The sequence below is a fragment of the Cygnus olor genome, chromosome 14 (assembly GCF_009769625.2).
Source record: "Cygnus olor isolate bCygOlo1 chromosome 14, bCygOlo1.pri.v2, whole genome shotgun sequence".
In the NCBI taxonomy this organism is placed as follows: domain Eukaryota; kingdom Metazoa; phylum Chordata; class Aves; order Anseriformes; family Anatidae; genus Cygnus; species Cygnus olor.
In genome coordinates this window covers 12,018,600-12,033,745 of record NC_049182.1, presented here as the reverse complement: position 1 = coordinate 12,033,745, position 15,146 = coordinate 12,018,600, and the positions used below count along the sequence as shown (strand labels likewise).

The following is a 15,146-nucleotide window of genomic DNA, read 5'->3' as shown; positions in this document are numbered from 1 at the left end:
TTAAAACTATCAGTTTATTTTGGGCAAATTGTGCACACTGTTTTTTCATTTGCTCTATCCTAGATCAGTCCTGGGGAGGAATTTCTCCCTTGGATCATAGATATCAAAGTCATGGCACAAAACACAAGGAAAAACAGGGAAGTATCCCTTACAGATAAAATACACAGGAAAAGTTTCAGCAACCCAGACTCCATGCAGCCCCCAGCTCTGCTTCAGCACAACTCGTAAAGATTCAGGGTGTACAAACCAGCACTGCTCACTCACTATGGCACAATTCCTTCAGTTACATGATCCAAAAAGAAGCTGAATCCCTCTCTGCACCTTAAACACATGACCTCAAAACAATGATGCCCAGCTGACAATTAAAATAATTCTGAACGATGCCATCTGTACAGAACTGCTGCACTTTATTGACACTAAAATGTACCCAGCAGAACATTTCCCTGCACACACAAGGCCAAAGAGCATTGATGAGCAGCCAGATCTAGGACACAGAAGGAGATGGGAACCTAATGACAAGTGGAGCTTGTTCTGCAGCACAGGTAGAGCATGGAATCAGTTTTCGACTCCTCCGGCCAACTTCTACTGGGAGATTTACATACAAGTCCTCAGTCAAGTCTTTAAAGAATTATCCAGAGTCTCCTGGGTAAAAACAATCTGTTTTAACAAAGAGGAGAGTCCAGAGCTGCTCAGTGATTCTTTTTGGTTGAGCCGAAACCAGAGAAACCCATCACAGCTGCCATTTCATCATCCTCTTCAAATGTCAAATCTTCCTCTGCCCTCCTTTTCTTCTCTCTCTGCTTCTCCTTCTTGTAAGCTTTCGCCTTTTCCTCCTGCAGCAAGAAAAAGAACAGCAAAATAACTTGAATCTCCTGAGCCGAGTAAGCTTTTGAGACACTGGGCACTGCAGCTCACCCAAGTTCTACCAACAGTACCCAGGCTGTACCTGAAGAAAGAAAATAGTCAGCAAACATCCTGGTCTGCAGCCTTCCAGGAGGTTTCCCGCTGCCTACAGACCACTCACTTCCCACCCCAAGAAGGAAGTCACACACAGAGGACGTAGCCAAAGAGAAGTGTTGTGAAATCATCAGCTCTCGCTTGCAAACGTGTCGGAGGTTTCACCTGGAATCCATGCTGAGGCAAGAAGGGGCTGTTTGTAAAGCAGGAGACATTTCCAGCGTATGATGCCCCGTTCCAACGGCTGTAACGCTGAATGTCACTGCCTGTTGGCTTTCAGTGCAGCGGAGTGACAGCTGCTCTTTGGAACAGAAGTTGAGCTCTAAGTGGCTTTGGGGGTTTTGGCATCAAAGAGTTTGCGCTGCGCTAATCAAGGCGTTTTGCTCTGTAAGGATCACAAGCCCTGGAACAGTGCCAGGCTTGTACTGGGCGACACGCAAGTATGGCTTCACCTCCCAACTTAGCAACTGAGCCTGCCATTCCCATCTCCATCTACTGCTCTGCAGCTATTGAAAACAGCCAGGCCCTGGAGAAAGCTACACCAAAAGCTGCTGCTAATTTCTTTGTTGCCACGCATTGACTGACAGTAGCTTTTCAACCCACAGTATGCCCTGCGCTGCCGGGGCATTCGTCTTCTGCCTCCCCCAGACAGATTAGCCTCAGCAGCACCGAGGCCTGCTTGAGAGCAGAGCACAGGGCTGCTCGAGTGCCAGGACTTGCGCAGGATCCCAGCAGAGCACCCCTGCTGTGAAGCAAAGCTCAGAGCTTGGGCAGGGAGACTCAAACAGGCAGCAGTTTTTAACGCTTGTTTTTTTCACAACTGCTGATGAAGGAGAAGCATGCACAGAAGCTCCTCAACTGTCAGAACATTGTCAGTTGTTTTTCAAATAAACTTGATCGTCATTTCAGGGAACTGGCACCTAAGCCCAGGTTTAAGAGGAATCCGGTACCTTTCACTGCCTCCACACACACACAGACACACACGTCACAGCACAGCACGCCGCTCACAAAACCCTTCCACGCCTGAGGAGGGCGCACAGAAGCAACATGCTGCACACAGGAGGAATCCCAGCAATCCCCAGAACCATGTCACACCTCAGGAACTTACAGGTCTGCTTATCAGAGCACAGAAGATCAAACACAAGTAATGGGACACAAAACAGGTGCGCTGCCAGGGCTGTGCTACACTCTCAGTAGAAACTTTCAGTGTCAAAAATTATCCTTACACACAAAGAGAGGAAAGGGATTTCCAGGGAGAGCAACAATTAAAAATAATAATAATAATAAATTAAAAAAAAAAAAACAACCAAAGAAAAACAAGCAAACAAAACCCACTCAGAGCAGCAGATGAGAAGCCCACACCAGCTAGTACAAGATTAGGAACCAGGGCTGCCCTCCTCAGGAAACACATTCCTTGGGGGTTCCACTTCATCAGCTGTTGCCCTTACTCACCTCCTCACGGAGTTCCTTCATCCTCTCCTCAAAGTCATAGTCTTTCTGTTTCTCCTCCATCTTCTTCTTGTTCACCTCAAAGCGCTTCTTCACCTGGTCCAGCGTGGAGCGCTCCACCCGCATGGACATGCCCAGATTTCTCTGGTCTGGAGGAACAGAGCCAGCCGCGGTCAGCAACATTATTAGCCTTTAAAGGTCTGTACGTAGCCCCTTTCTCTGATCCCCATTTAAGTATGTGAGCATGGCATCCCATCACCACTCAAAGCACAGTCTCCCAAATCCCTGAGCAGCAGAGCCCAGCACTGTACTGTGCAACTGCCCAGCCTTCAGGGGTTCCTCTCCACACCGTCTCTACCTACGGACATGCCAGGTAATTCACACCCAGCCTGGGGAGTCTGACTGAACGATGCGCCTCCTCCCAGAGAGGCGCACACTTTCTGCCCTCATTTAGTCCCACACTGTTGCATGGATTCGGACTTCTTATGTCAGAGGGGATTAGGGAGGATTTAGGGAGATTTTAGGGGATATGATAACCCATACTAGTCACTGACTACAGCGATCCTTTTATTATTTGTAACAAGGAAGAAGATGCAACCTTTTCTTTTAAGGTTCTTTATGAGGGTGCTCCCCATCATGCTGGTGTTCTGACACTTCAAGGAATTTAAGCTTGGGACAGGGAAACAAGGACTGGAGTGCTGAAAAAGGAGTCAGAATAAAACTGCCAAGCTGTTTTTTCTCAGCTGTGGGACAAACCTAACAAGTGGCTTTCAGTAAGATCCTGATTACACAGCACGTTTCTAACTAAAGCAAAGACATGAAACATTAAGACAGGCCTCCGATCCAGTGGCTGTTTAGAGCAGATTCCCAGGTTTCCACTCGTAAGTGAGCCCAGTGTGAAAGGGCCACCCCCAGCCATGTCTCCAACCCACGCTGCCCGGTCGATCCAAACAGCCTGCTGACTCCAGTAACTGGGCACACTTTTGTCCCGGGGATGCAGCAGCACCAGGGAGCTCAAACTACGCGCTGGTACCTAGCAAGAATGCTGCCAGAACAAGCAGGTTACAGCCAGATTTGTGGGCTGGATCAAAAGCTCCCAAACTGTAAATTGTATTGTACCAAAGAACTCTGCCCCCTTCCAGCCCCAGCTCAACCCTTTATCGCAGGACCACGCGCAAAGATGTAGCAGTTATTTTTGATTCCAGATTCTCTCATACAGACTTACTGCTGACCCCCTCACATGTCAGACGAAGCACTTCTTTGTCATCCTCCCACTCACATAAAAGTACAGGGCTTTAATGCAATGGCTTTTCATTTCCAAGCTATAGAAAACTTTCCTTGACTACGCTGCACTACTGTCCTCTTACTCAAGGTAAACATACTAAAGATACAGGCTGATCAACAAGGACCTCTTCTCTTGCCTTTTATCTTAGGATAACTTACCTGCATGATCACAACAATGGCGAGAAGAACCAGAAATCTGTGGGCTTTATACTTTGCACTCTGGAGATCACACTGTGTGTGATCACACCTGAACAGCTGTACAGGACACGGCAACTCTGGGGTCATCCTATCCCACCCCTGTCTCTGCTGTACTTCAGCAACCCACAGCCTCCATCCTTGTAATCTCTTGATTCAAAGCCCTGGAGCTCAGAGACAAGCTAGTTCTGAGCTTCATACTCTGGTTCTACAAAGAGAAGCTTACGATCCAAAAATAGGCTAGTCCCACACCTTTTACTTTTCTAAGAACTGCTTTAAAGTTTCATTGCTGTTAAAAAACCTCTCGAGATTTTCAGAGGAGACATCAGGATTTGCTGACCCTGAGCTTCTTGCAGTGCAGACTCTCAGAGTGGGGAAAACACTTCCACCTTACCGGACACCTACTATTTCTTCCAGCCTTATTCCACCCAAATAGTCCATCAACTTGGAGAGATTGCCATGAGATAAAGGCAACATCTCCATAGCTCTCACGAGTAAACTCTGCCTATACCCTGATCTCATTTTAATCCACGTATGAATGTTCAGAACTCAGAAACCGGTGATGCATGAAGGGAACAGCCCAGAGAGTTGCACCAGCCCCCCAACAATGCAGAAAATTATCCTTACGTTTTTTGCCATTGATGTGATCCAAGAAGTTAATGGAGTCTTTCACCACACAGTCGCATACATTACAGTAATACCTGGCAGGAGGGAGAGAGAAAACATTAACTCCAAAGCATGAGACAAACCTCATCTCACAGAACAACTATTTGAGATGATCTAAAATTCAAAATCTCCATATCATTTGGACCTATTAGTTGTAACTCAGACTGCTGCTCTAGCCTAAAATCAAACTAGTCTGATACCACAAGTCCTCATTGGAGGTACTGAAACAAGCACAGCCCCAGCATTACAAAAAGTAACACTCACTGGATTACCTGGGCTCAGAGCCCCTGAGTGATCAGGCCTTTGTCTGGGACATAGCTCCACTACCCAGGGCAAGAGGGAAGCTACCTCTATTACCGAGAGCCTTGGTGAAAGGACACGTGCAAGGCCATACGCCAGATTTACAAAGCCACCCGAGTTAACATCTGGAGTTACCAACCCTGATGCTTATGCCCCTCTGACAGAGGACAGAAACCAAGACATGAGCTGATCTGCAAGGACAGCAGTCATGGCATCTTCCCCTTCCAGTTGCAAAGGACAGGGGGAGGGTTGGACTCTGTGACACCCCAGTGCTGCCCTCCTCCATGCCAACACTGGCCACCAGCCCAGGTTTCCACCTCGGCTCCTGACTGCAGCCCACTGAAGGCTCTCACCTGGCTGCACGGTGAGCCTTCCCACGCCTATCACCTCACAGAATCATCCCCCTGCTTTACAGAGCAGTGCTTTCCACCCACCTTAACAGCTAATGCAGAAGCCCAGCCATGGCCTGCATTTCCATCCCTGGATGCTGCACCTCCCTGGCATTGCTGGCTATTAGGCTGCGATCCTGAGACACTTAGGATGGCTTTGGATGTGCTAAGAATCCTTCTAGCCTTTGGCCAAACATGATCTACACAAATAGTGGCCAGATGCCATTCCTAAGGAGAGGTATCTGGATGTTTCTCCCACTCCCAGTGCTCAGACATCATATCAACTGCAGATAGTGCCTCACTGCAAGCAGGCCTCCTGGCTAACAAAACCCAAGTGGGCAGCAGAGATCTGCCTCAACTGCTCCTACAGCAGGGCAAAGCAACACTGATGTCAAGCAAGAGCAACAGAAGGGGCTCAGCCTGCTGCTTCTCTTCCATACGTTATCCCAGAAGACGCAGTTTTGGTGCAATTCAGTGCAGCACAGCTCAAACACTGGAGGAGAAATCCCCACCACTACTCTGTAAGGGCTCACTGCTTTATCACAACCCCCCCGTCTTACCAACACAACTCAGATTCCAACAGAAAGACCATAACCTACCCTCCCATCTCTGATTGAGGGGTGGTTTTGGTGATGACGATGGTTTTCCCCAGCTTTGATTCCAGGTCCACTTTGTAGTCTCGGTGCCGCAGAAGTTCCCTTTTGACGGGCTGAGCTGGTTTGCCTAAAACATAAGCAAAAATACTAAGTGTTTGTCAGAAAAGGTCAAGCTTTACCTGCTGGATTTTACATTACCATTGATGAAGAGAAGCCTATTGGGAACCTGTAAACTATGTGATTCATGCAGAAATTGCACTTGGGGAGGGGATTTGGTTGTTTTTTGTTCGTTTTGTTTTTAAAGTCAGTAAAAGATATCATTTTCTCCTCATTATGTAAGCAAAAACTAAGACTATTAGATGCAGGTAGATCTGACTTGGGTCATGCTCTCAGATCTTCCCATTTCCAGTGCCTGATTATTCCTCTCCCTCCATAAAGAATAGGCCAGAGACAAAAATTCTCAGTAATTACATCTATAAAAAAATACATATCCAGTGGCTAGCACAGGAAAAAGGATAAGAGCAAGCAGCCTTGAACTGACGCTATTTCCCTTTGGGATTTCACTTCTAGCTGCTCTATCACCCAAAGCTCAGAGGATTTGGGCAATTCACAGCCAAATGAGCAAAGCTTGCCTGCAGCCAGTACACTACCCACCATCTTTCTTCTCTCTCTCCTCCGTGAGCCGCTTCTCTGCAAGTTTCTCATATTCATCTTTGTCCCACTTTCGACGGAAGTCCAAGTTCTTAGTCTGAGAAGGGAACAAAGTGCATTAACATCTGTTATACAGTTTGACTAACTCTAAGAGGAGAATGGGGAAAGAAATGGAATCATTTGGCCTGTGAGGCCACAGCAGTAAATTAGGGGCACTACATTATATTCCCGTGTCATCTGTTTTCATATCCAGTAACTAAGGATGGAGCTTAAGAGAATAACACTCAGCACACCTATATCTACTTCTTCTAGGATTTCAAAGCACTGAGCAAAGTAATGAGTTTATCTTAATAGTTCCTGAGAAGATCACCCATCCCTTCCCTCCAAAAAACAGAGGCAAACGGCATTTAAACTGATTGATCCAAGACCATACAAGTGCTACCTGATGAACACAGAATAGTCGTTAGCAGATCATATGTGATTCTTCCAAAGCTGATTAAATTTCAGTTGCAAATAGCAGATGAGGAAGTCATGAAATACAACACGAGCTATAAAGGCTTTGATTAAGATGCAGGAATACAGAAAGATGTGTATACCTGCTCTCAAAAACATCAGCAGTATGTCAACAGGTTATAGGAATCAAGGCACTGAGTTTGATATTAAATCACAGGAACCAGCATGAGTTTTTCACATAAGACAGGAATACAAACAAACCAGAAAAAAAAAAAAGCTCTGAAAACTCCAAATGTCAAGCCAGGATGGGGAGATACCAGGAAAACATCTGTATGAAACACACCGTAAGCTGTCCTGCTCCTGTACCTCCCCATCTCAGTCAAGCAGGGAAGGGAAGAAGCATCTCTGAGGTAGCCTGGCCCTTAACCAGCCTCCCAGAGCACACTAAGCTGTCAATGACAGGACAAACTGGGTGGAAAAAAAAGCAGAATTCAGGTAAAGTTGGCAACAAATAAAGACAAAGACTGGGGTAAAAGTCCCCTCCAGAAAGAACCGTCACCAACGCTGAGGGCAGAGGTGACACGACAAGAATCCTTTCCTTTCCCATGTATTCACGCAACAGCTTGAGGCAGCCCCTTCCCCATGTCAGGCTGGAATGCAACAAGGGCCACAAGCCCCCACACCGGTCTCACAAATCGGATGCTTCTTTACTTTCTTATGAAGAAAGCTCTCAAACGGCGAGAAAGCTGCATTTCACTCGGAATAGCAGTGAGAGGCTCCCAGCTTCATATTAAAAAAGGATGGATGTATTTTAAAACACCTCCGGGAAGAAAGGACCCACACCCACCCACCGCCTTCTCCGCTCAGCCAAATCAAGAATCCAATCACAATCCAAAGAAAATAAATCCCATTTGAAGCTTTAGCAGCAGCACAGTCATTTAACGTTTTCTCTTCTGGCAATCCTTCAAATGGAGTGAACAACTACTGATAAGAATGAAAATGCCTTAGGGAAGCGTAGAAAAATTCTCATTTATTCCCAGAGCTTCTTAAGCACTTTAAGCATGTCATAACAGGTTTTATTAACTATCCTGAGCAAAAGAAAAGAAAATATCACAGAGTGTAAATTAATGTTTTAGGGTATTTTCCAGAATCAAGATCCTCCCGCATGCCAGCGCATTATCACAAATCATAGCTGGTCGGAGCCCCAAGAGAAAGCAACTTACTTGCTGCTTCACTCTCCTGTTACAGCAAAAGGGAAACTGTTGCTTTCTCCTCAGTGCCAGCACAATGGAACAAACCAAACCCAGCTCTGAGCTGGGCATCTTGGTTAGACAATATCCAAAGGAACCTCTCTTAATTGGCCTGGTGGAGGTGAAGGCGGCTGCGAGTCCCTGAATCTTTTCTGCTCTGGGTGACAGATAGTATTTCCCAAGTAAGTTACAACAATTAAAAAATCAAAGTGCCCTCCTGCTCGCTGCGGACATGGAGCCCGTCTGGTCTGCCAAGTATCAGTGTCAAAGCCTATACAAGAATCTCAAGCCCAGCTCTAAGTAACGTGAGCACAAAAAGGAGTTGGACTTGATGATCCTTATGGGTCCCTTCCAACTCGGGATATTCTATGGTTCTGTGAAACCCCAGCAGCTGAAAATAAAGCACAGGCTCCACCTCATTCCCTGGCAGACATCCTGCTCCTTGTGCCCTCTCAGCTTTGCTTGCTTCTCAGCAAGTGGCTTCAAATGAAGGGAAGATTTGCCAAAGAAGCCCAAAAACACAGCCCTGTGGTGCTGACAGCTAGTCGGTATTACTCGAGGTGTTCAAACCAGCCTGGCTCTCCAGCCAGGTTACACAAACCAGATCCACCTCGCATTCCCAACACCACCAAACCCTGCAGGATCCAGGCGGCAAAACCTCGCTGCCCTATTACGCGAACTGAGCAACGCCACTAAAATAACCGGGTTACTCGGGAGCTATCGCAGCCACGGAAAGGAGAGGGGGGCAGCAGGCAGAGACTCCAGCACAACCCCGTGACGGCCGGCCGCCTACCTCCCGGGGGAGCCGAACAGCAGCAGGGCAGGAGGGGAGGGGAAGGGAAGGGAAGGGAAGGGGAAGGCGGGCGCTGCCCCCAGGCCCCACGGGCTGCTCTCCTCCAGAGGCCGCCCGGGGCACGACTGGAAAGCAGGGGGCTCTCCGGGGGCTCTCCCAGGCCCTGCACGGGGCCGCTCCCCACCATTTTAGCCCTGCCGGCGCGGAGGTCTCTCAGGACCACCCCCCCTCGCACGCCCCCGGCCGCCCGCCCGCGCACCCCCGAAGGGCCCGAGCCCGGCCCGGCAGCCCCGGGGGCGGCCCCCGCCGCCGCCGCCGCCGCCGCCGCCGCCGCCGCCGCCGCCCCGCACCTACCCCGCTGCCCGACGCCATGTTGAGGGTGCAGGCGACGAGGCTCCAGGAACTGTCGCGCCGCCCGCGCCGTAAAGCGCTGCAGATCCGCCCGCTCAGCCGGCGGCGGCCCGGCCGCGGCAGCCCCGCCTCCGCGCTGCCCGCCCGCCGCCCTCCGGCCTCCCGCCGCCGGAGCTCCGCGGCCCCGGAGCCGCCATGTTGCGGCTGCGCCTGGCCGCCGCCGCCTGGTGCTCCGCGCCCCGCCGGCCCCTCTCCGTGTCCCCGCAGGGGCTGGCGGCGGGCTCGGCCCTGAAGACGCCCAAGGTAACGGCGGGGCGCGGGGGCGGCGGGGCCGAGCCGGGCCGTGCCGGGCCGTGCCGGGCCGTGCCGGTGCTCAGCTCTCCGTCCCGCGGCAGGGCACCCGCGACCACCCCCCCGCGCAGGTGGCGCTCCGCGACCGGCTCGTCGGCACCGTCGTGGCCTGCTTCAAGCGGCACGGGGCGGCCGCCATCGACACCCCCGTGCTGGAGCTGCGGGTGAGGGGCACAGCCGGGGGGTGGGGACCGAGAGCGGGGACCCCAGCGGCTCGGGCTCGGGCTGCCGTGCGCCCCCCGTGAGGACCGGAGACGGCTGCGGGTGCCCCCGGCATTGCCGCTGGGGTCGGGGGTGAGGGGGGGCAGCTCCGCTTTGGGGCCGCCCCAGGGAGGAGGATGTGTCCCCGAGAGCTCCCGGCTCCGCTGCTGGGGCTGCAGGACCACCGCCGTGGGGCTGGGGCACTCTTCCATCCCCTGCTCTCCTTCAGGGGAACCTCAGCCCATTCCCTGCCCTTTACTTTCCAGGCTGAGGGACCCCAGGAAGATGGGGAAGGGCATGCTGCTCTTGCCCTGCAGAACCCAAGGCCTCCTCACAGTGGTTTCATTCCTGGGGAGAAAACAAAACAAAACACCCCCCCTAAATGACTCCTCACAATGAAGCTGTGGGTTGGGTTGGACTAACTGCTCGGGAGATCAGGCTCCATTGTCTGTCCTCTATGCTGGGCACCCTCTTGCTGTCCTTTGCCTCCTTTGACAGTCACTCTTTTTTTCGCTTCTCCCTAGGAAACGCTGATGGGGAAGTACGGGGACAACTCAAAGCTCATCTATGAGCTGCAGGATCAAGGTGGAGAGCTGCTGGCCCTGCGCTACGACTTGACTGTATCCTGCAGTAGCCTCTACCACACACTCGTAGTACATGTCTTTGGTGGCAGGGACAGTGACAAACTGAGGTCTCTGCCACCCTGCCTAGTTTAAAGGTGTTAGGTGGATCGTCCTTGTCCTCACCTGTCTGCATATCCCAGCTTTTTCCCATCAGGATGAACAAAACCTCCTTCCCTCTGGCTAGTGGACGCCCCATCTGGTCTTTTATCAGTGTGACCCCTGCCTCAAATCACCTCCCAGTCAGTCCAGTATCTGCAGCAAAGCTGCCCTTTCTTCCCTACTCTGTGGCCATGCATCAGTATGCTCCACGCTGCTGGTTGTACCTCGTGCTTGTTACAGTCCCCACCTCTGTGCCCTCTTGTCCTGGCTGTGCCACATTTCCAGTGCTGTGGTACTTGTGAGAGAGCAGCAATGTTTGCTGCACGTACAAAGCAGGCATCCATCCTGGGGCGGCTCCCACGCCTCACCTAAAAGCTCTCTTCTTTATCATGTGCACTATATGTTGAATTTTATCTGTATTGCACCTTAAGAGAGCAAAATGACCTAGTAAAGACCTGCGTTTGCAGGGTGCTGACATACTGTGGTTAGGAAGGAGGGAATGGAGTTGTCCCTTTGCTAGAAGAGCACGTTGTTCTCAGGACAATGGTACTCGTTGTCAGCCAAGGCTGTTCTTCAGAGATCTGTTGGGGGTCTGGGAGCAGAGTGAGATGAAGACAGGGAGCTTTGAGGTTCAGCTTTCTGCAGCTCAGAGGATCTCCCTATTCCCGTCCTTAACTCTTCAGTCCCCCAGGTGCCCTTCGCTCGCTACTTGGCAATGAACAAAATCACCAACATCAAGCGCTACCACGTCGCTAAGGTGTACAGGCGGGACAACCCGGCCACGACCAGGGGCCGCTACAGGGAGTTCTACCAGTGCGTGAGTGTTGTGGCCTGCTGAAAGGGGAGCGGGGACAGGGCTGCTTGGGAGGACAGAGCTGGGAATTGGCGTGGACTGCTGGGTTATACCAACAGCCTGCGCTCAGCTGCGGGGCCAGGTGAGGTGCCTGGCTGAGCTGCACCTGGGGCAGAGGCCCTGCAGCCAGCCTGGAGCTGGGGTAGTGCTGAAGCAGCGAGAATTCAGTGCTGCACAGGATGGCAGCTGAGCGCCAGATTTCAGCCACAGTCCTGCTACACCAGAGTCTGCCTCTACTTGTGCCTCAGGATTTTGACATCGCTGGCCAGTTTGACCCTATGATTCCAGATGCTGAGTGCCTGAAGATAGTGCACGAGATCCTGAGTGACCTGCAGCTTGGGGACTTTCTCATTAAGGTGAGATCAGAGCCTGGTGGTTTTCACACGCTTGCACCTTCTCTTCCTGGCTCCAGTGTGTTGTGGGGTTGAGACACCAGCCAAAAGGCACAAAGTCTTCAACAGCTGCAGCTTTTAGCATCCCTTGAGCAAGGGCAAGGGGAAACTGTGGTGGGACATCTTTCCTCAGCTAAGCATGCTTCTCCATTCCCCAGGTCAATGACAGACGAATTTTGAATGGTGTGTTGGCCGTTTGTGGCATCCCGGAGAGCAAGTTCATAACTACGTGCTCAACCATAGACAAACTGGACAAGGTAAGCATTGTGCTCTCAGGGCAAATCACTTCCAGTCTTAGGGGCTGGACGGCTTTGGCTGGCCACTGTCATGGTTATTCTCATCACAATAATTAAGCCACTGGTGTTTGTAAAGGACTTGGAGAGCTCTTAGGCTGGTAGCAGTGGCCAAGAATAAGACACGGCAATTTCAATGATCTTAATTAATCCCTGTGAGATCGTTAGTGAAATAGCTCACCAAGAAGCATGTTATCTTACCTTGCACGTTGTGAATACATGGGCTGGTGGAGATGGTGGGTGACAAGAGCATTGGCCAGTAATGGATGTTCTTGTTTTGTAGGTGCCCTGGGAGTACGTAAAGAATGAGATGGTAGGAGAGAAGGGGCTCTCTCCCGAGGCTGCAGATCGCATTGGGGAGTACGTCCAGCTTCACGGTGAGCACGGTGGGATGGAGCCCTTGTCTCTCCCTCATGCTCCCGACAAGTGCAGCTGCTCTCTGCCAGGCCAGGCAGGGGCTGGCGTGCCCGGGGCAGGGACGGAGGGGAGCGAAGCAGCGCGTGCAGCTGGTCGGGCCCGTCGTTGCGGGTGCTGCTGTGCTGGCAGATGTGAGGCATGACTTGTTCCCGCAGGTGGCCTGGACCTGATTGAGCAGCTTCTCCAGGACCCGAAGCTGTCCCAGAACAAGCTGGCCAAGGAGGGCCTGGGGGACATGAAGCTGCTGTTTGAGTACCTGACCCTGTTTGGCATCACGGGGAAGGTGAGGAGGGGCGGAGGCAGGAGGGGGTGCTGCCCTGGTGTCTGGGCAGCCCCGAGCGTGGCGCTGAGGGGGCTTCCCTTGTGTCCCACAGATCTCGTTTGACCTGAGCCTGGCGCGAGGCCTGGACTACTACACAGGGGTGATCTTTGAGGCTGTCCTGCTGCAGCAGCAGAATGACCACGTGGAAGATGTGGTCAGCGTTGGGAGCGTGGCCGGAGGCGGTCGTTACGATGGTCTGGTGGGGATGTTTGATCCCAAGGGACGGAAGGTGCCCTGTGTGGGGGTCAGCATAGGGATCGAGCGGATCTTCTCCATCCTAGAGCAAAGAGTGAAGGTAGGTGCCGCTGGCAGTGTGTCACATGGGGGAGGGCTCTAGGAAGCAGTCTGTTACTTACTACAGAGCTCTACAGTGTTCAAGAAAGGATTTGGGGGGAGAGGGTAGGTCATCTCATGCCTGAATGTCCATGCAGAAGACAGAGCCCTTTTCTCTCCTGTAGCTCATCAGGTTGCAGTCATGGGCAGCATTTTGTAGCAGAAACAATGGAAGTATCATAGACATCCTCTGACTTCTCATCCGTTCCCTGAAGTTTGTTCCCAAGTCACTTTAATTGTCTCGTGCTTGTGAAGCTTTCTGTCCTGGAGATTGTGAAATTATAAATTCAATAATATCTGTGGCACTCATTCTATAACAGGAAAGTCAGTTGGGAAATTTATCACCCTGCATTTATTTCTGAGCTTGTGATTCATAGTAAGTGAGGCTGAGGCAAAGTGTTTGCATCTGAAGAATCAAAGGATAGATTAGAAAGCAGCGTAGCTCTCATCTAGGATGGAGGAAAGTCAAGGTCCCACAGAAACAGCAGGACATGATTAGTGTGTCAGAATGCAGGTGCACTGGAGGACTGATTAAACCTGCCCAGGCTGTCTTAACTGTGCACACTTTTTGCTTCTGAAAGGTTAGCCTTGCTCAATAATATTCACTGAATAGCGACGATCAGCCTTTAAATATTCTTGTTTTGGAGAGCTAACAGCTGAGGACTTAGGTCAAGCGAGATGACCTAGGTGAGCTTCTGCTGTGAGCTTCAGATTCCCTCTGAGCCAGTGACTTCCATGAGTGTGTCTGCCCCTGCAGGCTTCTGGGGAGAAAGTTCGAACGACTGAGACACAAGTGCTGGTGGCTACGCCTCAGAAACACTTACTCAGTGCAAGACTGAAGCTAATCTCTGAGCTATGGGATGCAAGGATCAAGGTAAAGTAAGGATGTGGGCTTGGTGTTGTAAGTTGTCAGGGAGGGAGAGTCTCAGGGGGGAGCTGGACCAGCTAGACCAACTCCACTAGCTGTCTGTTCAAAACTGGCCTGCCTGAGATCTAGCAGGCAGAGAAGGAAGGCATCTGAGAGCACTAAAGCCAGTCGCTTGCTCCAGGAGTAATGAGGCAGAGTTTTCCATGCAGTTTCAGTGCCTGCAGTTTTGCTGCAAGATCCATCAGAGCAAACTTTGCATTGATGATTCACTGCTGCTTCCTTCTAGGCAGAAATGCTGTACAAGAAGGATCCTACACTGCTGAAACAGCTGCAGTATTGTGAGGACATGGGGATCCCTCTTGCTGCCATTATAGGAGAGCAGGAACTCTCAGATGGAGTTGTCAAGCTGCGAGATGTTGCAACAAGAGAGGAGGTGAGGAGAATGCCTTTCTACGCTAGGTTTCAAAAGTGCTTCTAGCAATTGCTGAAAGGCTCTGGGTTTTCAGTCAGTGACGGTATTCTAATTGCGAGCTGTATCACGGACCTGGCAGATGACTGCTCCTCCTTGTTTGCCTTGTAGGTTGATATCCCAAGAGAAGGGCTTGCCGATGAGATCCGAAGAAGGCTGGAGCCCTAGAATCGTTCTGTCCAGAGCTGCTTGACCGAACTGCTGCACAGCTGGAAACCCCAGTGCCCGCTGATTCCTGCCGAGGTCCGGCCACCCTCTGCCCACCTGCCAGGCTGACGGCAGCGCTGCAGCGGGCTGTGCCCGGAGGGAACACGCGGGTTCTCTGAAATCACGGACGCTGCGGTGCCGTGGCTGACGGCCCCGAGGGGCAGGCCACGCGTGTGGTGGCAGCGGGGGCCCTGCCACGTCCCCACAAGCAGGGAGACCCGGGGGGACCCTGCCCGAAGGCCCCGAGGACGTGCCCCGAGCACCGGCTCTGGCCGGCGGCCGGGCGAGCCGCACACGCTGGGGGCGCTGCTGGGGCGGGGCCGAGCCCCTCTGTGGCGTTTTTGTTTTTTTTATTAAAAAATAAAATAAAATGCAACTTGGAGA

General features: G+C 51.6%; 2 protein-coding genes across 3 annotated transcripts; one reads left to right on the top strand and one right to left on the bottom strand.

Moving 5' to 3' along the window:
• ZMAT2 (zinc finger matrin-type 2) lies at positions 1 to 9,471 on the bottom strand. The gene is made up of 6 exons (XM_040572969.1): positions 9,338 to 9,471; positions 6,491 to 6,584; positions 5,840 to 5,963; positions 4,513 to 4,586; positions 2,410 to 2,555; positions 1 to 833 (listed from the first exon to the last, which is right to left on the bottom strand). The coding sequence occupies exons 1-6, from the start codon at positions 9,353 to 9,355 to the stop codon at positions 690 to 692; spliced, it is 600 nt and encodes a 199-aa protein (XP_040428903.1). The 5' UTR covers positions 9,356 to 9,471; the 3' UTR covers positions 1 to 689.
• A 10-nt stretch (positions 9,472 to 9,481) lies between these two features.
• On the top strand, positions 9,482 to 15,140 carry LOC121077626 (histidine--tRNA ligase, cytoplasmic-like). 2 transcript variants are annotated; one of them, XM_040572965.1, is made up of 12 exons: positions 9,482 to 9,637; positions 9,730 to 9,849; positions 10,411 to 10,506; positions 11,300 to 11,425; positions 11,710 to 11,817; positions 12,012 to 12,110; positions 12,430 to 12,523; positions 12,719 to 12,846; positions 12,938 to 13,180; positions 13,976 to 14,092; positions 14,373 to 14,519; positions 14,667 to 15,140. In XM_040572965.1, exons 1-12 carry the CDS (start codon positions 9,530 to 9,532, stop codon positions 14,721 to 14,723), a joined length of 1,443 nt encoding a protein of 480 aa, XP_040428899.1. In that variant the 5' UTR covers positions 9,482 to 9,529; the 3' UTR covers positions 14,724 to 15,140. The 2 variants fall into 2 exon arrangements, with proteins under 2 accessions (XP_040428899.1, XP_040428900.1); XM_040572966.1 differs by lacking the exon at positions 9,730 to 9,849 and having other exon boundaries at positions 9,497 to 9,637.
• The last annotated feature ends 6 nt before the right edge of the window (positions 15,141 to 15,146 follow it).

Excerpts from the sequence above, each read along its gene's own strand:
- ZMAT2 (XM_040572969.1), bottom strand. Across the intron at positions 2,556-4,512 it reads TCACATCAATGGCAAAAAAC|ACCAGAGAAATCTGGGCATG; the intron begins GTAAGGATAATT and ends CTGTTCCTCCAG. Across the intron at positions 834-2,409 it reads TGAAGGAACTCCGTGAGGAG|GAGGAAAAGGCGAAAGCTTA; the intron begins GTGAGTAAGGGC and ends TTCTTGCTGCAG.
- LOC121077626 (XM_040572965.1), top strand. The coding sequence starts at position 9,530 with ATGTTGCGGCTGCGCCTGGCCGCCGCCGCCTGGTGCTCCGCGCCCCGC. Across the intron at positions 9,638-9,729 it reads CGGCCCTGAAGACGCCCAAG|GGCACCCGCGACCACCCCCC; the intron begins GTAACGGCGGGG and ends GTCCCGCGGCAG. Across the intron at positions 13,181-13,975 it reads TCCTAGAGCAAAGAGTGAAG|GCTTCTGGGGAGAAAGTTCG; the intron begins GTAGGTGCCGCT and ends CTGCCCCTGCAG.